The 25,709-nt window shown below is 39.5% G+C and overlaps 1 protein-coding gene across 3 annotated transcripts in view; it reads left to right on the top strand.

Annotated features, from left to right (window-relative positions):
• tub (TUB bipartite transcription factor) overlaps positions 1-25,709 on the top strand; it is a 57,786-nt gene that overhangs the window by 23,256 nt on the left and 8,821 nt on the right. Inside the window, exons 1-6 of one of the 3 annotated variants that reach the window (XM_085454601.1) lie at positions 3,242-3,918; positions 14,358-14,409; positions 18,864-19,026; positions 21,563-21,700; positions 23,689-23,844; positions 24,651-24,772. In XM_085454601.1, the coding sequence (XP_085310727.1) occupies positions 3,881-3,918; positions 14,358-14,409; positions 18,864-19,026; positions 21,563-21,700; positions 23,689-23,844; positions 24,651-24,772 (669 nt within the window). In that variant the 5' untranslated portion in view covers positions 3,242-3,880. Of the gene's footprint in view, positions 1-3,241; positions 3,919-14,357; positions 14,410-18,863; positions 19,027-21,562; positions 21,701-23,688; positions 23,845-24,650; positions 24,773-25,709 lie in introns of those variants that run through there. The other 2 variants (XM_085454583.1, XM_085454593.1) reach the window with 2 other exon arrangements.

The raw sequence follows: 25,709 nt of genomic DNA, 5'->3' as shown, positions 1-25,709 counted from the left end.
ATGTGGATCCACTCAGTGACTCACTCCTTAGCTGAGGCCTAATTACCTCCTTCGGAGCCCTCGATTCAAGGCTGACTACGTCATGAAAGTCTCGAAAAGCTGCTGGAAAATATAGCTTTCTCTAGTCACAATCTGGAGGGCTACAAACGCTGCACAGCACAGCATTTTTTTGTTTTGTTTTTAATGGTGCATCAAACAGGTCCTGGGCTAGATTTTTGTGATAAGGTTATGAACCACTCCGGAATGGATCGCCTCTAAAGCTGGACAAAACCACGTCAGTTTATAAATAATGGAAACCAGGCGTGACCTCTGTAACATGCTGTTGTGCAACACCTTGGAGACATGATTTGCACAGTGAAACTTTAAAAGCATAAATTTGTCAAAATACTTGTCCACTGTTGGCAATTAACTATCACCTATGCTGTACATTCTACACATTCTTCCCAAATAAACTCATAAATTTCCAACTTTGGAAGTTGTACAGTGCACTAACCACTTTGTATTTTTGGGAGGATAGGAATGCAACTGCTATGGTTGTGTACTTTGGCGCCAGCGCAAGGACTTAAATCTCAAAAGTGCTGAAAACAGCCCGATTCTCTTGCACGTTAGCGGCGATGTCTTCACTGCATTCAGTGGTTCATGGAACTGTTGCATTTGAGCACTGTGCTTTTTGGTTGATTGTTTCTGTCACTCATCAGTTAACTTATGACCTGCACGGCTGATGATCAGGCTACTATATTATTAAGGCTGTGCACTCCGCAGCTGTGCTTCAGCCAGTCTGACGAAGGCAAGCAGATACAGGCCAGAGATCCATTTTCACATCAGTGTGCCTTCTATGCCAGGACCATTATTATAATTACTGATACTGTCTGGCCTCCTGTTACCAACAGAAAAATGCCTCTGGGAAGAACTCTGCACAAATTCTGGACTTAAAAAATTTAATTTAAAAAGAGGATCTTATCATTTGGTTTTTAATGCGGTAATGGTTGTAAAGCCAGGGGGAAAAGATGAGGAACATGATGGAAGAATGGATGGAAGAAGGAAAGAAAGAAAGAAAGAAAGACTGTTTGCTGTAGTCACTAGGAAAGTCAGGCCTCTCAGGACCAGCGCCAGACTTCAAAGTCTTCCTCTCAGCATCAAATATTTATCACAGTCCTGTGCTTACACCTGTTCCTTAGTGGGGTTACTTGTTTTATTTACTTCCACTTTTATCACACCAGCTGACTTGCAGAGAGCAGACCATTAACCACAGAGTGAATTAACAGTTCAGTTTATTGACTGTCTTTGACATTTACCTCCTTACCAAGGCTTACAATGCAATGCCGGTTTGCCATACATTATAAATCTCTTGTGCTGTCGTTCTTGGACCCGAGGTGTATGTGAGTCAGTGCCTTGCTCGTGGGCTCAGACAGAGCTGTTCCATTACTGTGTTGTCTTTCCACCAAGATACTGTTACCAGGAAGATAATGCAGGCTGGCATTCTTGGATATTTTCTTTCTTTCTTGAGCTACCTGTTATGGAAAGAGAGAAGGAAGAAGAAAGAAAAAGAGGAGAGGAGAAGGCAGAGAGGAAACTGGGAGCAACCGGGGACCAATGCAATTACAATAATTGTATTTTCAAATGAATTGCAAAACTCAAAACCCAGCGTCTTGTGGGCTGTGAGGAAAATCTACTACTACCACTCGTTCTTTTCTCTTTAAAAGAAAAAGACCTTGGAATGATGATTGTGTAATTTGCAGAAGAAACAGCAGCAGCCTTACTGCCCAATTCAATATAATTCAAACAGTCAACGTTTCACCTGGTGGTTTGATATAGCAACATGTCACTCCTTTTCCAGGGCCAAATAACAAGCTTCCATGTTCAACAGGAAACCAGAATTCTCCTTTATATTCTCGGCCTTCATAAAAAACATACACAAACGTTTTGTCTACCATTTATTCAAACATTGTTTGTGGTTTCTGACGCTGTTGGAAACGACTACATAAGGGATTGATATGTGTGGAATTTTCTGAAAGCTGATATAAAAAAAATTAGTTTACTGAAACATAAACAACAGGCAAGGTGAACCACCTTTGCAACATGACATTTTGGAAAGGCCATACCGTTACAGAATATAATCAATCTTTTTATTGTGCTTTCAGTAAAGCAGCCGCAGTGTGCTTTAATGCTATTGGCTGTACAAGAGGATCAAATATGTATTTATTCATTTATTTGACTGACCGGTTGTATTTCAGACTTTCTGTCAGTTTTAGTTATATAAGGGCATGCTGTTAATACACATGCTGATTTCTGTCACCCCACTAACTAATTTTTCTTTACATGTAGAAACACAAAGAGTGAGAAATCATAAGCAGAATTCATGTTGTAATAACAAGCAGGGTGTTGTGTTTGAAGAATATTAAATCCAAGTCATTCATTTTTATTTTTCAAGGAGCCAAATTCTGTCAAGATTATTTTTAACGCATCTTATTTCTCAGCTGGCTTTTTTTCCCTACCAGTATTCGGTGTGGTGTTTGTTTTTAGACTTGCAATGAATAATTGAGGGACGATGCTTGAAAGCCTTTAAAAGTAGCTGCGCTCTTTGTCTGTCTTTGAGTAACACTTTGCACAATAGTGAACTGGAGCTTGAGCATGTAACAAAGATCTGAGCCCTGCATCAGCCATAAGTTTGTGTGCGTCCCACTTCCTGGCTATTTAGGAGGGAGTCAGAAGGCAAAATGGTTTCATTTGTACCCACTGGAAATAGATTTTCTCCCCCCCAAAAAATAATTTTCAGGATAGCTGCAGGTCATTTTCCACATGGCGTCTAAAAAGAAGATTTCTGCGTTTTCATACTAAACTCACTCCTGCACCAGGTTCGAAACAAGGAAGCCACTTGGTTTAACTGTCTATCGATGGACTCCTGAATAACCCTGGGAGCACAGTCAGTGATGTGTGTTTGTGTGCTGACAGTGAGGGGCTGCAGACGGAGGGCGGAAGCAGATGTGTGTGAGAGAGGTTCAGAGCTGTGGCACTATCACAGGGTGCCTTTGTCTGCCCGTAGAGAGTGTTGAATTAAAGGCTGTTAACACTAGTCTGCACAGTCATATGCTAATGCCTCTTACTCTGAAAGAATAAATAAATTATGGGCCAGAAAAAAAAAAAATCTGAATGCCTGCTTATCATGCCTCATACAACACAGATAGTGTGCAAGAAAGATACAGGGAGTCTGCGTAAAGAGAGAGCGAGAGAGACAGTATGTGTAGGGCTGCATTAGAACGAGGGGGTGGCACTGCACAAAAATAGCGCTAAAGGAACATCAAAGATGCAAGACAAAAGGGATTCTCTATAACCTTTCTTACTTTTTGCACCTTTGACTTTGCACTCACTGCGAGCGTAGGTGATGTTGCACGAGCAATAATGAGCGATAGATTGGGCAAAGTGGCAGAGATCGAGATTTGGACCGAGAATAAGGAGGGGAGGGGGGATTTAAAGGGAAAGAAACAGAGGGAGATTTAGATAGAGCCTACAGAGTAAGTGCGAGGGAAGAGAGCCAGCGCAGAGAAGGAGCAGAGGCAGCGGATGGGAGAAGAGAAGAGGAGAGGCATTGACTGGAAGCATACACATGGAAGAGAGAAGAAAACGGCTATTTCATGTGTTCACTGTGCATGACTGAAGAGTGCGGCTGTCTGACTGGATTGTTAGTCATCTGCTGCCCCACAACTAGAGGACGTACAAAAAGCACACAGGCAGGCTGGGAATATAGAGCTGTGTGCAGAGGATGAACAGGCGGTGTGGGCTCGCTGGCTGTGATCGCTGTCCTCAGACCCCATAGCCTCTTCCACTGGTGCTGTTGCAGGCCGTTAGCCTTGCAGTTAGACAGCACAGTCATAAATACAGAATGAGCTCCAAGCACTCCTCCGACTGGATTCCCTACAGGTACTGTACCACATTCCTGAGAACACACAGAGGGGGCACAGTGTTCATCTTTTGAAGCATGTGTGATTATTTGAGCGGGTGTTCAGAGATCAGACTGATTAACAGTAACATCGAGCCGGTATGATGACAGAAAAGCATACAGTAATGTGTTTTTTTTTCTTTTTTTGTGCAGGGTTTTTTTTTTTTTAATTTTTAGTTTAGGTGGCGAGTTGTTGAAGAATCACCAAAACAAACAAACAAAAAAGAACAATCCCAAAATGTCAACTGCATCAACCTCTGATGATCTCATATTGTTTCACAACTGTCCATAATGTGATTCAGTGCTGTCTCTGATCAGTTTGGATCCAGTTTGATTGCTGTGCATATCAAAGATAGAGCCACGTTCACATTTGTACATTTATTAATGTCCACTTTTTTAATCACTGAGAAAGTTCTTCACGTGTAAATGTGCATGTTTTATGTCTCCTTTCTTACTGCATGTGCCAGTATGAGCTTCACTGAGCCATGCTGGTGGCAGTCATGCTGTTTTGTAGTTCTAAATCTCCTGTTATAAAACATAAGCATTTCAAGTGTAGTACGAAAGCTGGTGGCTCCTTCCTCTAATTGAATGCCCATTGCCATGGTTTCCCTTGCTTGCTTTGAGACCATTGGCTTATGGTTGCTATAAGTTACGGTGGCAATCCGCAAATTTCAGAATGAGACTGCATCAGGACAACAGCAGGAAGCAACCTCTGTGGGTTTTATTTTGAATAAGATTCCTCCTACTATGGCAAAGTTGAAACAAAAGCATTTAATGAAATGCAGTGAATGCACAGACTTAAATAGCTAGCAGCGCAAATTACAACTATCTCTCCATGGCCTCCTTATCACTTGACCAGAAAAGCTGTTAACGAATGCTAGGCAGCAATATTAAATACTAACTAGATATTAACCAGTAAAAGTATCCGTAGCAGTAACAGTACTTGTATATACTATTTGAAAGAGGTCATGCCAGTGAGCAGAATTTTGATTTCATCTCATGAAGCTGACATTAAAAATACATGGGCCTCTTTGCAGGGAGGGTTGGATACAGCAGCACTCTGTAGATCTGTTAGTTCGAGGTATAGAGCGCACAGAAAGCAAGTAAATCAAGGAAACATGTTGCTCAAACATCCACATAGAATTGGTGATGCTTAATTTGTTCTTCTCTGTGTATGAATTATTCATCAAATCAGGGTTGTAGTTTTTTTCCTCTAATGTGGGTATGAAGAAATTATGTTGTCAAAAATCTGTTAATGGTCCGATTCTATTTTTTTTACGTGACCTTTTCAGAAATAACCAATTTAGTAGAGCAAGACATGGTGTCCTATACCACAAAAGTACTTAAAAGCTTTATTATTTACATTCCCACCTGCAAGGTCAATCTACATCTGCACAACGCTCATGAGATTAATTTTCCAGAATTTCATGCATTTCGCCATGCAAATGACAAAAATAATCTTGCTTTTGTGTCTCCATAATGGATTGCCTGTAGTGTTGCACACTGCAGATTCATCAGCCAATTACTGTCACATATTTTAAACCTGATGATGCATGCAAAACTATTTTAAAAATATGAGGGTCTCATAACTTCTATTCTGTTCTCCATCCAGTCCTACATTCAACAGCAGCTAAGGCGTCATTCAGTTTATTTATTTATTTTTAAAAAAGACTGAAAATAGGCAAGCTATTGTTTCAACGAAAATCAGAATCCTGGGCAGTGTACCATGGTATGTTGGTACAGATGATTTGAACCCAGCTGATTTATTGGCAGCCGATATTATCTTGCCACTCTATCAGTATTGACATGTTTAATGGTTAATAAATGAAAAGAAGAAGAAAGACCCTTCAAACATGTAATGAGCGCTTACATTGCATTGTCTGTTCACCAGAGTGCACTCTGCAACTTGCCCGTTTGCTACAGCTGATCCGAGCAGAGCCTAAAGGAGTAAATAAATAACTACAAATGACAAATGTTAGAGAAATCTGTTTATGTTTTGTGCATCTGAAAGAAAAGAATATTGTCCCGATATATCAGAATGTTTGATTTGGAAATCACCAGATATCTGTATTGATATTTGTCTCAAAAATCCTGTATTGGTCGGGCTCGACAGATGATTTCGGCACTACTTCCACAATGTTAGCAACAGTACTTTACAGCATAAATATGTAAATAGCATACATTTGATTTCAGACGCAATTAATTCTGATGAATCTAGGTTTTCTTTATTCATCAGATAGAGCTAAGGTGCCTTTTTCCACCTTAGTATTGAATCAGTCCAGCAGCCAGTCTGTCAGTTTAAAAACCACAATAAAAATACTGAATTTATATGGCAACAAAGACTTTGCAAACTTGCATGCAAGTATTCAGGGATAAGCTTTTCATTTCCTTTCAAAAATTGCTGAGGTGCTTTTTTTGCACCTTAGTTTTAAATGATATTTTATAGGTTTTGTAGAGGTGATTTATTGCAATGGATAGGCCCGGATGTCAGTGCTTTACCTGGTCAGTATGCACTACAGAGGTGTGTTAAAGAATGACCAGGCTCTCCACATAATAATGAGATGTTTGACCTGCACTACAAAAGCACGTGTTCATGCCATTATCTTTCAGTCTGATGCCTATTCACACTTGATCAATAGACACGGAGTGCTTTGTTTGTCTGTATGTCTGACAGCGTGTGGGAGGTAAATACTTTTTTATTGCATCTGTGTGGGCATTTGTCATCAAACTAGAGTCGGTGGCACAGCGCTATCAGTTTATTGAATGATTTTACATGGTCCACATTCAAGACTCCACTGACATGATTCTGACACATGAATGAAGCGTGTAAAAAGGTAAAAAGGTTCATCAACAATGCTCATAAAGGAACATTAGTTTATGCCCAATTACTCTATTGTACCTTCATCCAGCCAGTCATAGTGGGTGATGGAAAGAATTTCGTTGAAGTTTCTGGTAAGCAATCTGAGAGATTGGTTAGGGAAAAAACGAGACGAAAGATTTAAACTGAAATACAGGATTGCATGTGCTTTTAAATGTTGTAACTAAAAAATAATTTCTACTGAAGAAGAGATCAACCAAATTATGCAAATATACGTGCCTCATCATTAGTTGTGTGTCAGGAAAACTGGACATTTTAAAAATTTACAATTAAAAATGAAAAAAGTGCGATATTTAGTCAGAATGTGGGTAATGTTACTGTCACAGTAGGGAAAATAGTGGTGCAGACCTCGACAAGAACCAAATTATTGGGACCGTGTGCAATGAATGACGATTCGAAGATGGGTGGGATCCAGGTCTGCGGCCAATTGCAGCCATCTATCTATCTATTGTGAAAAGTGAAATGACCTAAAAAGCACTAAACTGTAACCTTTTACATACACAGAAATTCACATGAACTACTTGCATTCAGAGTCTGGGCAGAACCTCATAGATTTGCAAACTGACTCAGATCAATTGCAACATGTTTGCAATCTGTGCTTATAAATGGGAAGCCAGTTATTTACAAACCTTCAAATCTGTCTGAGAGTGATTGCAGCCAGTTTGTGTCAGACATGTTTAGAGAGAGGTTGTTTCCCACCAGGGGATGTGCACAATTGCCTTGCAATGGAAAGTGGTCGTCCAGACGTTGAGGGTGTTGCACACTCAAAAAATGCAAACAGATTCAGTGTAGTCACAGAGCAACAACAGATTTTTTCTTTCCCTTTTTAGTATTATTAAAGCCATTAGAGACATTTCGAGGAATTTTGAAACACAGTATTGACTGTTATCACAAGGCCAGAGTGTAATCGAAAGCTCCAGCAAAACTTTACTTCTTCTTGATCAAAAATGTCAATCAGAAAGACGCTGATTTTGTGTAACCTTTCAACAGAAACAAACTTTATAACCATGTAATGATAGTCGTAGTCATACTTTGAAAAATGCTGCAGGGTCATTTCTATGACAAACTGAACTTGCTCCTGCTACAGGGTCTCCAGGTTGGGAGAGATTAAAAGGAAGCTTGAATAAAGTGACAGAAGAAGTATGTTTTTATGTTTATAACACAAAGCGATTTCAATCACAAGAGTGGAACGCCAAATCTGAGCTTTGATTCATCAAACATCAGAAGCACATTTTTCTCTCTATCCTTCATCCTCTTCTCTTCTACTCTTCTACTTTAGCTCATTCTCTCAAGCTGTGCTGCAGGAAATCTCCGATTGCCCTTGAATTAGGAGCCGTGGATGTTTGTTAGAGGTCTCTTAGACGCCTGTCCAAGAGCTGAAGGAACAATCAGTGAGCCTGTGGTCAGTGATTAAAAGCTCTTGTGGTAAAGAAAATAAATAAAAAGTAGAACCAGCTAATCACTGGTGCTGAATGAATCCCGTAGCTTTGTTAGTAGGAGCTACTATTTTATTTACTTTAATAAATTATTGGTATTGGAGAGTATTGGAGAGCAGAGGAAAAGGAAGCACAGCAGGAGTAACAAGTTAACTTGAGTGGGGTTTGATCTTCTCCAGCAGTACGTATGAAGTCCTGATGCCTGTCTAAAATTTGCCTCAAATTTGCACAGTGTTAAAAATGTGTGATTAAAAAAATCATCCTGTCGCTGTCTTGGAGAAAAACGTTTTACAAGAGCACAAATGAAAGGAAAGGTCAAACAGAATTTAAGTGCTGTTGGCCGGCTATGAGAAACAATGTTTAACAATGTTACCGAGAAATCTGGCATCTGTCAAATTATAACTTTGTTTGTAGAACACAAATTGTCACAAATACATTCATAATTGGATCTGTTGTCATTTTGCTTTTCTTGATCTGTAGTTGTTTACTCTAGTTACGTAGTGCTTTATGTAACAGGGGGATGGACGGACTACAACACTGACACAAGCATTGCGGGTTGCTTTAAATTAAAAGCTGTCGAATCATAAACAGGCAGTCTACAGTTAATTGCTGTATAAATGCTAAGTTTATGACCTGAATTATAAAACATGCAACTTCACGTTCCTCGCAAAAGGAAAGTTTTTTTTTAGCTTTATCTAAAAAAAAGAATGCACTGTCACATCATGTGGACTTAATTTCAAAGAATCATCAGATTAAAAAAACAACAACTAATGGACACATTTTAAAATATGTGGCTGAATATAAAGTGTTACATTGCATCTTCCTCCAGACCCTTGGCATACGTCCATACAATAGTCAAATAGCTCTTCTATTCTGAAGCCCTCCCGAAGGACCAAGCTCCTCATGCTATCTCTAAGGCTGAGCCCAGTCTCTCTATGGCGGCAGCTCATTTCTGCCACTTGTATCTGCATTCTCATCCTTTCACTCACTACTTTAAAGCTTGTAAATATAGGTGAGCGTGGGAACGTATATCGATCCAGATACTGACAGCTTCACTTTCAGCTAGAGCTCGTTTTTCACCACATCATTGCTGATGGCACACTAATCTGTCTGTTCTGGGTACACGAGACATGAAAACTAGCTGTATTCATTTACAAAAATATTAGGAACCTTAACCAAGAAGTTCGTAGACCCCCTTTTGGCTGCAGTTATAATTTCAAGTCTTTTCCAAGATTTACAAACCTCGATCATTGTTCGATTTAACAGAGAGCATCAGTGAGCTTCTATCTTCAGGTTTCTTTACAGATGTGCAGTGCTGTGTAAGTCTGGGCTTTGGTTGTAAGTTTCACAACAGTGTTATGATAAGAGAACTTGGAGTTTTCTTTAAGTACTCCATTTTACTCAATTCATTCTATGCTGTCAGCCTCTCTAAGCCTTCTGTGGAGAAGTAGAGCATCTCAATGCTGCCAGCCCAATGCTGCATCCAAGGAATGGTGTTAGCCAGAACATAAATCCTGTTGGTTAAACTGTTGGGTCCTTGTTTACCTCACAGACCAAGGATATTTGTGATCAGTTACAAAGTTTGTTTCTATAGTCACAAATCCAGGAAAATATGTATTTATAGTCTTGGTCTTTGTCTGGATGTCTGTACAACCTCTCTTGTGTCTCTTAGGTCATGTTTTGGAATTTCTTGGATTCAACTTGTTTTCTGTTAAGGATTTTTGCACCTTGTGGAGTTTGGCTTCCTGCCTTAGTTCCACATTCAGCTGCATTTTTTCCTGAACGTTGACAAGAAACTAACTGCAAATGGTCACAGACTTCATCCCCATCTTAGAAGCAACCATTTCAAAGGCAACAAACTCAAAAGTTAATCGCACAGTTTTGATTGTGCCGTGGCTTCCAACCATTAGCGTGACTGTAGCATAAACAGGGTTCACCACACTGACAGTGCAACAAGCGTCAAAGCAAAGATAATATAGTTTCATAAAAGAGTTCAGCTTTAAAGTAAAGAATATAAAGTAAACTTGTTAAGTAGATTTCTTAACAAAAGCTTCCACTTTGTTATAATGGGCCTTTCACATTGATCTTCAGGGAAAACTGCAATACGAAACATCCATTTAAAATCTAATTTACAGCACAACAAATTTCTGATATTGATCATTTTTGCTACTGACAATAAGGGAGAGGAATAGGAAAGTGATGACTTGCAAGTAACCTCATTCTTCTGTATCTCCACAGTATTGCGTAACCTCCTCATACTTGTGTAACAATGCTCTCCACATTTTAACAAGCACTCCTCCTTTTTTCCCCTCCCTAAATGTCGAGTATAATCATGATAAGTGAGAAGTCAGCTGTTTGATATGAACAGCCTGTCACTTAGTGTATTAGCTCGTTAATAGCATTTGAATCGGTTTTGTTTCCGATTACTAAAGTAATACACATTGTTCAAATAAACATCGCCTTCCCTAACGTAATTATTACCTGGCAATTATTTTTTCTACTTTTGGTCAGTCATTACTTTAAGCTCTAAATCATGATGTGTATTGCCAACTATTCGTAGTATGAAATGTTATCAGGCTGATTAGCAAAGACTAATCGGAAGCTTCAGTCCTCTTATCATCTTATCAACAGTCTTTTCATTTTAAACACTTGATTGTGATTGAAGTGGGTTATTTAAAGATGAGTAAGTGGTTATTGGAGTATTGGTGGTAGATATAATATTAATAAGGTTTATGTCCATCCTCTTCCAATTATCTTTATCGGGGCTATGGAGTCAGGGCGTAGAAAGGTTTATATATTTGCAGACAAAGTGATCGTGCATATTCTTTAATCTAAAATTAACAATGCAGGCGTGTATTTTGTGCTTTAGAACGACACAATAGCCCAGGGTGCCCATGCTATGCTGACCTTTAGGCATTTGCAGATGGCAGTATGTCATTATGTCACGTCAAATATTGCTCAAGTGAACAGTGGCGTTCGTGCAGACAGAGATACAGTATACGCCGGCTCTGCTGAGGATAGCTGACTGTTCAGCAAAGCATGCTCAGAGAATCGTTGGTGCAGGACGAGGTCAGGCGAGTGTGTAGGTTATTGTGTGGTGTGTTCTTGCAGTGAGCTTGTGCGACTTCCTTTTGTCCTTAGGGTCTATTTGCATTGCATCAGATACCAAATTCGTTGCAAAGGACACAGGAATGCTTTTGAGAGATATAAAACATTTCAGTGAGCATGGGGATAATAGCATCCTCTAAAAGACCAACACAATACCCTGGTGAAAGGCTCATCTACTAATTGGACTGTGACTAAAATACTGTAGCTAATATGGAGACTTCTTTATCTAGTTTGTGGTGATACAGGCAACACAAAGCCTTTCACTTTATTGAAGTCATTTAGTAGATTCCATTAGTGTCCAGCTTCCAGCAAAGCTTCTGGATTGCCAGAAGCTATCGACGGCAGACACATGCAGCAAGAGACGTTTCAGTGATTGTCTCCACTGTGAACAATGTGGTCAGTGTACCGGTGACTGCCTTATGTTACCTTTAAGGGTCAACTGGTAAACATGTAATGCTGGATCTGAAGCAATTTCTGTTTCAGTTTTATTTATGTAGCAGAAAAATCATCAATATGCCCCAAACAGCCTTTAAAACCCATCATCCTTAACTCGTCTGTTTTTACTTTTCTTGTGGCAGACGTTCCTCTCCATTTACTCAAGGATACAGTTTCTTAAGTGTTCTTAAGTTTGAGCCATGGATTCAACAAATATCCACAGAAATGTTGTTTGCTTCAGTAGCACTTAATCTTTGTTGACTGAGCGGAGTAGCTGTGTGTATGTGCGTTCAGTCGCTCAAGCTGTGTTATGCTTCCTCGTCACAAAACATTTAAAGCTTTGCTACTGCTAATTAATTTATGGAGATTATATTGGACTTTTGCCATTTATATTCTGTCCATTGCTAGGAAAATCAAAATGCATCATCAACATCACTTTGAACAATATTCAAATGACACCTCTGTTTATGTTTTTGCTGTATTCACTGAGAGACTATCTGACAGCTTTCTAATAACTCCCCTGACAGTTATTATTGTATGGAACCTTTTTGAAAAGTGATTTAAGTGCTTAGTATGCTGTTATTTAACTTCTGCATGGTGTATCACGATAAACCACCCAGAGGATATAAGTATCTTTATCTAAAATGCTATGACACTGTTAACTCAGCAGAGCCATCTCCTTTATACTCGTGTTGCTGACGGGTGCATTGTTACTATGCTTTGTATCTGAAATATTGTTTTCATGTACTCTACACATTCTCATTTGGGCCGTGTCCATATTCGGTATCTGCAGCAGATACAGTTCTGTGAAAAAGAAAGATTTCACAGTACTCTTTCCAGTTCTGTGAAACATTAAGTACACTGCATGATTTAGTAGCTTGTAGAGCCACCTTTGGCAGCGGTTACTTGAAGTAATTGTTTTGTGTTTGACTTTATCAGTCTCTCTCATGATTGTGGAGGAATCTGTCCCACTCTTCTTTCTATCATAGCTTCACTTAATTTGCATTTAAATATATTTGTTTATGCATGGCTGTCTTAAGGTCTGACCACAGCATTTCAATCGGGGGCTGGACTTTGACTGGAACATTGTATCACCTTGATTCTTTTCTTTTTTAGCCATTCTGTTGTAGATGTACTTCTGTACTTTGGGGCATTATCCTGTTAGATGGCCTAATTTGGGCCAAGCTTTTGTTATTGGACAGATGGCCTCACATTTGACTTTTGTTATACAGAGCAATTCGTGGTTGACTCAATGACTGAAAAGGTGCCCAGACCCTGTGGCTGCAAAACAAGCTCAATATCAGAGTATTGCTAAAACCTCTTCTTTAAGAGGTGCTTGAAGTTGCTGATGACCAATTAATCAAATGTATTTGATTAGCAGAGTATACTTAGTTTTTCCTAAGTCCTGTCAAAGCTTTCTTTTCCACGTGACTGTAAGTGAAAGCAGTTTTCAATAACAAAAAATGTATGCATTATTTTTGTATCCTTCTCTGGTAAATGGTGCCCAAAGCATAATAATTATTTACATGAATGATTAGATTTTACTTTTCAGAGAATAATGACTTGTATTATGTATTTTTATTGTGAAGAAGTAATCACAGCAGAGAGGATGATATAGCTCATGATGTCATGGTCGGCTGTGTGGCAGGCAGGCAGGAGTGGTGGACCCAAAATGCAGGATTCTCAGGACACGAGGTTTAGACAGAAAATGCAGCTTTATTGCTGGAGCAGAACATCAAGATAAAATAAAACTCACAAAAGCAAACAAAACTCTAAACAGAGATGCAGGAGGACTGGAAATCCTAAACACGCAGCAAGTGAGGGTGAACAGACGTTAACGATGCGACACCGAGTAGGGGAAGACACAGACACTAAATACAAGAGGTGAACGGAGCAAAGAGGAAACAGCTGGGAGACACGGCTGACGTTGATTACACTGACGAGACAGGGAGAGCACAAAGCTGAACGCACTGACAAAGGACACAGACCTACAAAATAAGACAGGAAGCACACGCCAGACAGAGACAGACTCGTAAACAGGCATAATGACGTCATGGACAAACAGAGGGACATACGGGCAGAGAAGACCAAGCACAGGCAACCTAAACCACACATAAGGGCAAGATAACAAAACCTAAACCAGACATAATCATCATCGTCACCAACATCATCATCAGATAACTAAAGAATCAGAATATAATTGTAATCAAAACAGTATCACCAGAGAATAACCAATCCATAATGCAAAAATAAACCAAAACATAAGAAACTCAAAATGCTGGGTCGACCCGACCCAGGACCGTGACACATGATGTGAAAACAAAATACCTCGAGGCAGAAACACAGTCATTGTTTTGTGAAATTTGCGAGAAGCTTCATTAACATATAGTGTTTTATTAGGTAACAAGCTAAGACTTTAAGATTTCATGTATATAATGTTCTTCGAAATTCCAGGGAAACAATTTAATTGACTTAAGTAATGTCATTATTCTATTACAGATATAACAAAGAGCTGAAGAGCAGTTTAACCTAATCACTCCTCTTTCTTTGCTCTTTCTTAAAGCACTTTAGATGATGAGGGCACCAACCTCCGCCAGCAGAAACTGGACAGACAGGTAAGACTTTTGTGCCTTTTACTGTACTGATAAAAGAGTCACACCAAGGCTAAATCAATTACGGGAGGGCAATTTTTCGTGACACTAACTTCTGCTGCTGCATCAAGGGACCACAAATAGCCAGCTAGAACTTCTTATTTCTCTAAGTGGTATTCTATTAGTTCTCCCTTGTTGGTACCAGGCTGGGCCCAGTTTTGATCGACTTGAACAAAGTGCTGGAAACATTCCTCAAAGATTTTGGTCTATACTGATATGAGAGCGTCACACAGTTGCTGAAGATTTATCAACTGCATATCCATGATGTGACTCTCCCATTCCACCACATCCCAAAGGTGTGCTGTTGAACTCTGAATACAGTGAACTCATTGTCATGTTCAAGAAACTAATCTGAGATGATATGAGCTTTGTGCCAGAACACGGGTACACTGTGGACATAAAGTGAGGGACATATGTAAACCCCAGAGATGGTTGTGTAGGAAAGTCCCACTAAATCAGCATTTAGTGAAATACTCAGAGTAGACCTTTCAGGCACAAGCAGCCATGATATGTTCAGTCATTTTAATCCCCTTTTCCCCCATTCTGATGCTTTGTTTGAACTTAACTTTCTTTTAATGCACGGTGCTTTAAGTGCAATATAGATTCTGTGCAGTTTTATACATGCAAACTAGCTGTACCTCATAAACACTACACAAGGAAAGTTACATCAGCACAAACTGTGTGCAGTGTGTATTTGTTTAGTAAGAGGAAAAATGTATAATTATGTTTTCATACTTGGCCTAATGTGCTTCTGACGTTGTTTTATACTGCTAGAATTGCAGTTTAAATTAGATAACCAGTTGGTCCATTCATCACCAAGAATATTAAATTAGCGACATTAATTTCACAAACTAGGGGGTTTCCACATTTCCTTCATAAGGCTGTGGGTCAGTGACAGACATGAACATGCTGAGTGTACTATAATGTTAAATGGAAATTGTTTAAAGTTTCAAAAATCTAATGTGCCAAACAGCAAAAAAAACCGTCATCACCGAGAGGCCTAAGTATACTAATTCTAAATTTACATGATTCGAAGTTTTCTGCAGCATTGCTCTCTTGTTCTGTACCAGTGTTGCCCTTTGTTGTTTTTTCCCCCACCAGTTGTTCTGTGATAATGTCTCTGACCGAAGTAGGTCAGTTCTGTACAGAAGAAAAAAGAAATGACACATCAAATGCACCCTTTTATGTGAGCGCGCACACAGCCTGAAGCAGAAAGCCTGGGTTAACAGAGAAAGTTGATAACCACCTTTGTGATACCCATTATCTCTCACTGGGGTTTTAGGTTTTGTTAAGCCAGCTTGCTCAAAGAACTTACTTCGCAGCACGGCCCTCGGGATCCTTAAGTCAAAGTGATGTTTGGCCATTTCACACCCTGCTAACTAATACTGCCGTTGCCATTGTTTGTTGTCAGCAGCACTGTATCCAAACAAAACAAACACTCAGGCTGCAGTTGAAGCATTTTCAGCTCTTATCTATGCGTAGTGCAGTCTGCTGCTTCTGACGTCCTGCTATTTTCCTGAAGTGGATAATGTAAGTGGAGTGCTTCAAACGGGTTCTCGTTCCCTTGTCAGAGCAGCAGAAGCTTGCGGAAGCTTGTCATAGTTCATCAGTGGGTATAAGGTTTTATGTGTTCTGATTCACTCTGAAGTAAACTGCTTTTTATTCATGCGTGACTAAATGAATGAATGAATGAATAAAGAATACAATTCCTAATGTCACTCAGTTGAGGGCTTCAGGCACGTAAGCATCATTAAACAAATTGTTATTGATTGAAACATCGTGTAGAGGCTGTCTCATTTATCCAGGGAAGGAGAAAATTTCTGGACTTGTTTTTGGTCCTTGCCTTTCGCCTCTCATGCTAGAGGCTTCCTCAGTGCCTGCAGCTGGTGTGCAGCTCCAGGTATTCATTTAAGGCTACCAGCGAGTTATCGTTCGCACAAAATTCACACAAATAACCGCGTGAATGAAGGCAAAACCGTGTGTGGGGAGCGTTGCCAGGACTGTTTCGTAATTTGCTGACAGGCGTTGTTGTAAATCACATTTCCTGTTTAGAGATGGTATTTCCATTTTAACACGGGTGGCTTTTTTCCTCTCCTCTCTCAAACCATGGCTGTCCAAATTGTGTACATTGCTGCTCACAGGAGAGTGCCCCCAATCCTTTTGATGCAGGTGTTCGCTGTATATATTTCTGTGCACCCTTTGCTGCATTAGGCTGCATATATAACATTGCTCAGGTTGTGTTTAAGTGTTTTATCCTCTAGCCGTGTGTCTCAGGAACTTCAGTTGGGGGAAAAGCCTTTTAAGTTACTCAAACACTCTAGCCACAAGCAGAATGACAATGTTGTTATGCCTGCTTTTTTCTTCTTTTTTGATGTTGTTGTGTTGTTTTTCCATAAATCTCTTTGACTTGATGTTCTTTGACTTAATGAAGGCCCAGATGGGATAGCCACAGGTTTTAAGTGCTTTCTTCAGACGTCTGTGCTCCTTTGTTCCCTGTGCCTCTCCAGTTCTAGGGAACTCTGGCAGTCCAAATGTAGGTACTGGTCTGTGTGTGTAAAAAATATGAACTAAAATAAGCAATTTGTTTTACCTGACATCCTCCCCTGTGAACTTCATATTGCAGTCACAGTGAACTGATAATTCTGCAATGGCTTCTTCTTAAGTTTAGATTCTGACCCATGCTTTCCCCATGTAGCGATTACAATGGCTGACACTAGTGAAGCCTTGGCATGGCCATGCTTTTATCTGTAGAAACAAATTTTTCATAGGTGGTTGTAAAGCAGAGTTCAAACAGATCTCATCATGGATAACGAGCAGAAACGTGTAGTTAACAAGCAGAACCCGCCGCATAAGGAATACGCAACACTCCTTTGAGGACAGATACACGATTTAAGAAAGGTGAAAGAAGTCTGTGTGATGTCAGATTGCTCCGATATGGGAATAGAGCACCTAAGGTCTGCCTGTATTTCAGTAATTTTCAGCAATTTTGAAGTCACCTAAAGTGAATTGTAGCCTGCTGTGCACTACATGAGAAAAAAAGAAAAATCCGACATGCTGGGGACATATTAGGGGAAGAGATAGAAGCATGCACAATATTGTGTTTTTCAAACCTTTTATGCGAAAGTTTGTTAAGTGCTTTATCCACAGGTGAGACCATTAATCATTAAATAAATTCACTGTGTAAAATGCCTCTGCTAGCTTAACCACCACTGCCTTGGAAAAGAAGTGAGCTTTGCAGGACACAGCGCTCCACTGCTCTGCAGTCTGAAGTTTCCACTAATAGAAACCTTTTTAATATTTGATGAGCTCTGGTTTGAAGACTTGCATAGAGCTGACAGTTGGGCCAAATGAATAGCTTTATTCAGCCTCTGGTCATACTGGTTTAGGCAGCACACTGTTAGATGTCCAGCACTGATCTTTCTATGCTCTTTTATAATCTCTGTCATATCTGCCAAGTACTGTAAAAGGGAATGAAGGTATATATTTCTGTCTTTGTGGTGCTCTTAATCAGCAGCTGAATCTTTACAAAACCGTCAACTGAGGTAATTTTGATTTATATTGCAGTAGCAAGGACCTCAACTTTAAATGTCGATGGCAAATGTTTTTGTTTATGAAGCAACAGGCTAGGCCGGAGGCTGCGGTTTGAGGAAGGCCTCATCGAGCTCCCAGGCCTGGCATATCTCTGATGACTTCGAATGAGGTTGACAAGCAGAGAAAAAGCAGAGGGAGGGTGGGTCGCAGAAATGAGAACAAATGGATGTGTGGCACAAGTAGACATTTATAGACATATGGCCGGAAGAGGAGTGTTTGGAGTTGTGGTCCAGCTCCTGAAACTCAGATAAATTATCTCACTACAAATTCGATATGGCAATAATAGCTCTTACTGAATCACTGGCGCCAATATTGATATGTCTATGTGCCTACTCTAAATGGATTTCCCTCGCCAATTGAAATCACTACTTAATGACTCCTTGTGGTGGTGCTTATTAAATGAATGAGGGTAAAGTGAACGGAAGTAACTGGTAAAAAAAAAGAAAGATGACGCTCAGTAGGGAAAATGGCGGAAAGCAGGGAAAGAAAATGAAAGCTAATGAATTGAAATGGCGCATTGTTAAATTTCACTACTAATGATGACGCAAACACATTGAGACCATGATGGACTGACAAAACATATCATTCCTGCTTTTTGCCTTCGGTTCTTTTTTCTTGACACCAATTTAATAATGAATTGCAAATGATAATCTTCTACTGAAACGATTATCTACCACTTTCAGACATGGCATGCTGGTACTCAGTCACGGTAAACATGGCGGCATTTGGTCTCTAATGTCATTACTTCAGTGAAGATCAGTAAAGATAGTGACTTTTTCTATTTGTTGAAACTCTACCTTTATTTTTCCATTTGCTTGAAATGTCAGCGAGCACTCCTTGAACAGAAGCAGAAGAAGAAGAGGCAAGAGCCCCTGATGGTCCAGTCTAATGTGGATGGGAGATCACGGACCCGTCGGGCCAAGCAAAGTGAGGAACAGGCTCCACTGGTGGAATCCTACCTCAGCAGCAACAGCAGCACTATCTACCATGGTAAAGCTTGCACTCCTCTCTGGCTGTGTTGATTCAGAAAGCTTAAACAGAGAATTAAAGAAAAACATCAGCTGAAGAAATAAAGAAGTCGCACTGTTCGTTTAATAAGTCTTTCTTATTTATAAAGAGTGTTTGTTCTTCCTGACATCCCAATTAGAACTATAAACCAGACATGAAACCGTTTTTTAAATGATTAGTGTTGCATAGCTGTAAAATTTACAGCTTTAAATAAGACATCATGTAGAGGGAATACAACACACTGCATCATCTACTGCAGTGCTGCAAATCAAACCACACAGGAGCAGAAACTGTGTTCCCTTTCAGTCGATTCGAAGTACTACACGTAATGTGGGATATCACAGCCCCGCAAGTCTTGGATGAAGACCTCTTCTGTTCACTGCTTTAAGGCACATGACTTGTGATGACATAGGTGCACGTGGGGCTGTACATATACACCGTGTTATCACATACACCCCTTATTTCTTACATTCTTTACCTTGCCAAGAAAACCTCTGCTGAGTCGGGCTAGCTAGCTACTGCTAGTTAGCTCTGCTGTCTGTGGCTTGAAGTTAGCTTAACTGCGCCTGATTGTGTTAGCCTCCACTGGTCAGTTGGTGCATAGGCTGTCCACAGAGCACTCATTTTGAGTTTTCTTGTGCAGTAATTTTGCTTTGGATTTTGGTATGAGTAACCAAAACCAAAGCAAGTAAAGCAGAAATTTTCTGTTCACTACTGTCCCCAGGGGACAGTGGGGATTGTCCACGCTATAAGAATGTTTACTGAAACCAAAGCCTGTGCGTTTTGTCACCAAAGGTGCACGGGATTCCACCAGAGGTATAGCAAACTTATGGGCCCTTTTTAAATTAAATAATTTTTAAATTAATTTTTGTGCTGCAGCTAGTTGGTCCATCATCTGGTCTGTCTATCGTTTGGACGTTACATCCCCTTCAGTTGCTCGTTAAGAACTAAGGTGCTGATTGTCCAACTTGTCCTCTGATTAATGTATATTTATGTATGTTCATATGTCCCATGCTGTGTGTATTGTACTGAGTGAACTGACTGAAACAGAATGAGTAGATATGTTAAGCGGAACAAGGTACAACACAAGGTTGCCGCTTGCCTGGCTCACTGAAGAGCAGCTATTAAACTGAGGGATGACCACGACGAATGCATCCAGCCTCTCCGATCATCTAACTGGTGCCTGATTTTAAAACCTGATCATGCTTTTGAGGTTGTAGTGCCCAAAATGTGGAACACCCTTCTGAAGTCAATCAGTTTGGCTCAGTCTGTTATTTGTTTTAAGCGAATGCTGAAACTCATTTTCATAGGTTAGGGTTTCCTTTATCCGTTCCCCTTCATTTCATTCATGTACACGTATCATCAGTGTGCAGCTTTTATTCGAACTGTGAAGCACTTTGTAACTTGATGTTTTGAAAAGTGCTATATAAATAAAGTTATTATGCAATACTTTATATTTTGTACCTAGTTACTCTCCTTCAGGGAACAGAAGTTATAGACATAACCATTTGTTATATCTGGGGCCGCTGAAGTCTTCTTATTTACACACAGAGGCCAGGCAGAGCATTTTTATTTATTTAATTATTTTTTGAGGGACAGTTTCTGGGATTAAGGCCAAGAACTGTCAAATTTCCTGTAGAGAGAAGAGAAAGATGTTCCTCTGCCATATTCTTTTATTCTGATGCAAAAAAAAAGAATAATAAACCATAACAATGCTACGGGAAAATGAATAAAAACATTCTAGCCTTCGTTCACAGTTTGCTCCACACTTTTTCTAAGCTGGAAACTCTGGACTGTAAACCTGCAGTGATTTTAGCTACAGATTTGCAGCCCAGTATTAGTCCCACATTGAGTAAAAAATTGATCTTACAGTCACTTTGATTGTGACTGTAAGATCAAATAAACACATTGAACATTTTTACTGCAATAGGTTGCTGTGAAAAAGTGTTTTCCACCTTCCTGATTTCTTATTCTATGGCATAGTTCTAGTGCACCACAAAAATGACCCAAAAACACATCGGCAAGTCCACCTCTGACTGACTAAAAAAATACAGATTAAGGTTTTTTCATGGCTTCAAAGTTGATTGATTGGGATGCTTTGGAGTGACCTTAAACAGGCCATTCATGATGTAAAATGCTCCGGTGTGGCTCAATTTAAACAATTCTGTAGAAAGGATTGCTTCATATTCCTTCACATTGATGTGAACAACTTTGTTGCAGTTCTTGCTGTCAAGTGTGGCACAGCCAGTTATTAGTTTTAGGGGTCGAATAACTTTTTTTGCATTGGGTCAGGTAGGTCTGGATAGCATTTTTCCCCTTAATAAATTAAATCCTCATTTAAAAATGGCATTTTGTATTTACTCAGGTTATGTTTATATTAAAAAATATATATCTAAAAGGGGCAAATACTTTTAAATGGTATTGTGTATTACACTAGAACATAACGTAATGTTTAATGTGAAAGACATATTTATTATAACCCATCATGTGCTTCAGTCGTGTTCATTCCTGTGTTCAGTGCAAGAAGCTGAACAGGAAGAGGTGAAGGTGATGTCGGATCCACAGCCACCACGCTCAGCCAAAAAGGGCAAAGCATCAGCCAGTTCCACTCCACAGACAGGCAGTGAAAAGAAGGAGAGGAAGGGGAAACACAAAGGTCAGTGTGCTGGTTCAAATGGTTAATTAAACTGTGTGAAAAATGGATAAACATACTGTTCTTGGGCTTTGCACATCCATTTTTAAACACCAAATAATCAGCTTTTAGAAGCGGTCCCCTGTGTGAAAAAGAGAGGAGCCAAAATCCTTACTATCCAGCAGCTTCAGCAGTCTATCCAAGCTCTGTATGCCCTCCTCAGATAACGTTTCCCCAGTGACTTTTTTGAGCCACAGCTGGCAACAGCACAACTGAGTGAAACTCGGCTGCCCTCTTATCCCCTGCCATGGTGCCAAAGTCGTCAGAGCTCAGTGTCTGTGATGATGTATGACAGACTGACACACCACAAATGAAGACCTACATTAGAAGATTAAAAGAACTACAATTGCTGTCATTGTTTCCCTTAAGCTTCCATGCCGTTCAACCTTCAATGTGTGTTATTGCAGACTGAGCACAATGAAATATAATAGTTAAGGTGTTTGCCAAAAAAACGATCAACAATATCTGACTTTGGAGACATTTGGCATCTGATATACTGCAATACAGCAGATGCTTGCCTTTGGAATGACTTTGTCCCAGGAAAGTGAATTAGATTCAACTGTGGTAAAAGATTATCCAGGCCAGTAGTGCCAGATTCACCACTTATTGATCTGTCTCACTTCTTCTTCTGTCTCGTGCTCTGATTCGTTAAAGCATAAGCAGAAATGATGCAGTCATTAGAAAATGAGCTCTAGCAAGATCAGAGGTTGTTCATTTTCAGTTTAGATAATGAAGATATGAAAATGCAGCCTTCTACATACTTTCATAAAATAAAAATAGGATTCTTGATTTTTACACGCATATCTCTGAAGGAAAAGAAAGACAGGGGAATGAATAAGAAATCAAAAGATAAGACTGACCTAATTTTGTTAAAGCAGCATGTTAATATATAACATATATACTGAGTAGAATATGCAGTCACGTCAAAATGACAGCTGTTACAGGATGTTATGCAGCTATGTACATTCATCATCAGCAAGTGTGAACATTTTTCTAAAACCAACATTTTTTGCAGTTAGTCTGGAGCTTCCGGATGTGTGTTAGCATAATGCCACCCTCTTCCCTGGGTAGACTTCCTAGAAGTTTCATCCCAAGGTCAAACTGTGCTCTTCTTGGACAAAATAAAAAAAATGTTCAAGTTCATGTCAGTACAATCAGAAAAAGTCTGAAAAAGCATGACTTGTTTCGAAGGGTTGCTTAGGGGAAAGCAGAACATGACAATATGGCTTAAGTTTGCATCTGAAAAAATACTACAAGACAATAGAATGGAGCACTGTCCTTTGAACAGATGAGGGCAAAGTGATGATGTTTGGTTATTATGTACAGCATGATGTTTGGAGAAAAATGAACACCTCATAACAACTGGCAGCACAGCAGTGGAGGGGAGATTTGGACAACTTGCAGTCATTTAGTTGACCGTGAATTTCTTTGTATAAGGTTTTCTAGAGTGAAATGTGAGGTCATCTGTCCAGCAGCCAAAACTTACACCCAAAATTAGTTCATGCAACAGAAGAAAAGAATTAAGGTGCTGCACAACATGATTTAAATGCAGTGGCGGGACCTTAATAGAGCTGTAAATCTGAATGCCTGCAAACTCTATGCAATATTTTCTTTTCTTTTCTTTTTTAATTTTTTTTTCATAGGACAAGTGGAGACGTGTTCTTTTTGCCTGAATGCACACTTTAGAAGTTGATTGAATATTGAAGACACAGAGCAAAACAATTACATAAAACAAAATGCCCAAAAGTGGAGAAATGGGAATGTTGTCAGATTTACTCAGGCTGTTTGACTATGTGATTAATGCACAAATTATTGCTGAATGACCTGCCCTTGTTGTACTTTGCAGTGGTTCATTTAGACTTGAATCTTACAACAGCATGAAATACTGATAGTGGAAAAGAAGTGAGTCATTCTGAAAGAGTTTGTTTTTCTTTTCTGGGATTTTGACTCAGCAGCGATCGATGGCCTGGCTTCCCAGCAGGATGACAGTCAGATCCAGATCCTGACAGTGGGTCACCCCACCTCAGAGGAGGCCGAGGCAGAGCCCGTGATGAGCTGCGCTCAGTCTCAGAGTAAACAGGATCTTCGCGTGACCATGCTCAAAAAAGGTACTGACAGCGCTCAAGAAAGCTTCTGCCACTGCTTCTGCAATAGCACAACTACAAGTCCTTATTTACACCCACGGCGTTCTGGTCTGCTGCTGCGTTGTGTTGGTGGGAGGATGAAAACCACTGACTCATGTTAAAAAACACACAACTCCAAATAAATAGGCCATTTTAAAATCCAGCATCTGAATGAAAAATAATATAATTATTCGTACTGTAAACACTCAGCGCTAACACACATCAATTGTTCCATACATAATTAACACAAAAACTGTATAATCTATATGCAGCAAAGGGAAATGTGAACTGTAATTTACAATCAAATGCACTGATGCAACAGTGTAGTAGAGAGAGTTGTAATAGTGCACGTACTTCCTTGATCTATTATGACAGTTTTTCATCACAGTGTACTGTGAGAGGGAGTTGAGTGATGAGGGTTAGAGTTCAGGTGCTTAACTGGGTTTAACTTTGCAAAATTAAAAGTAAATAAAAAGATTATTTTAAGTGGCAAGAATGTTGTTTTAGCAGTCTCAGCATGAACGCTACGCTTTCTTCTTGTAAGACATCACAATGCTTTAAGTAAGATACATTTTCAGCAAGTTTTATGTGCCAAAAACTACAACAAAATTGCTCATTAAATGAGACTGTAATCAGTGAAAACACACCAGATAAAACACAGCCACAAGTGGATCAGTCTGGTAGTCTCATATTTCTGGTATTTAAGTCTGGTATTTAGCCACAGTTCCAATTTAATTTCTTTCTTTTGTTCTTTCTTCCTCTCGATCCTTCTTTCCATCCTTCCTGTGAAGGTATATCGAGCAGCATGAATTTTGATGAAGAGGAGGATGATGATGATGAAATTAGCTCCAGCTCTTCACAGCTCAACAGCAACACAAGACCAGGCTCTGCCACTAGTAAAAAGTCCAGCAAGGTAAAATTAATTTCACAGCATGAATTTGTGCTCTCTGCATGTCTTTTTGCGCAGCACCGAGCACCTTTTGACAGTAGCTAATAAAAAACAAAAATCTGCTATTTTATCACCAGTTTGGATAGTTTCCCAGCTGAAAGTAGAGTTGCAGACAATTATAGCTTAATTTAAAACAAATTAAGTATTTCCCATATGCCAGGGGTCTCAAACCTGAATACAATTAGTAGGTCATTAGCAAGACTCTATAGAACTTGACTGTATGCTGATGTGGCAATTCAGCCATTTGATTCATGTTACAGCAGCTCAAGAGTGAATGAACATGGTGCAATAAAAGTAGTTTTAGAAAACAGGTTTCAGAAACAGGTTTATTTTTTCCATGTTTTTCTAGGACCACACATTGTACTTTGCTTCTTACTAGTCTTGTGGATGCAGGTGTGCTGTCATGTTTTGGGGGGAGGACACATACAACTTCAATTTGCTTGAGGAAGACTCAATAACAGAAATGTTAACCAGCTCAAGTGATTCCTTTAAAGCTATGATTGTTCCTCAGTTGTTTTCTTACCTCAGTGAGCATTTTGCTCATTATCTGCATATTTTTTAAAATATGCAGATAATCTTTTAGATAGTGTTTGGTCATAAACTGGACCAACAGCTTCTTTCAGGTAACACGAGAGTTGCAGTGCACTCGTAAGAAAGTAGCCAAAGTACAAAAATGTCTTTGTTTATAGATATAGTGTGGTGCAAAAGTCTTGAGCCACCCTTCATTTTTTTGCAATCTTTGCTTCCAAGAAGCTAGAGTTTCTAGTTTTTTGTTTTTAACGTGATATTGGGCCATAGTGCCCTAGCCTTTCATCTTTTCTTTGGATATTAACTGCTTTTTGCTAATGTTCTGTACAGTCCTTGTACCTGACCATTATCAGAGGTTTTTTTTCCCTTTTTT

The sequence above is a fragment of the Copadichromis virginalis genome, linkage group LG1 (assembly GCF_057382275.1).
Source record: "Copadichromis virginalis isolate Kocher_CV1m ecotype Utaka linkage group LG1, C_Virginalis_male_GT1.1, whole genome shotgun sequence".
Classification (NCBI taxonomy): Eukaryota; Metazoa; Chordata; class Actinopteri; order Cichliformes; family Cichlidae; genus Copadichromis; species Copadichromis virginalis.
This window is presented reverse-complemented; position numbering and strand designations above follow the sequence as displayed.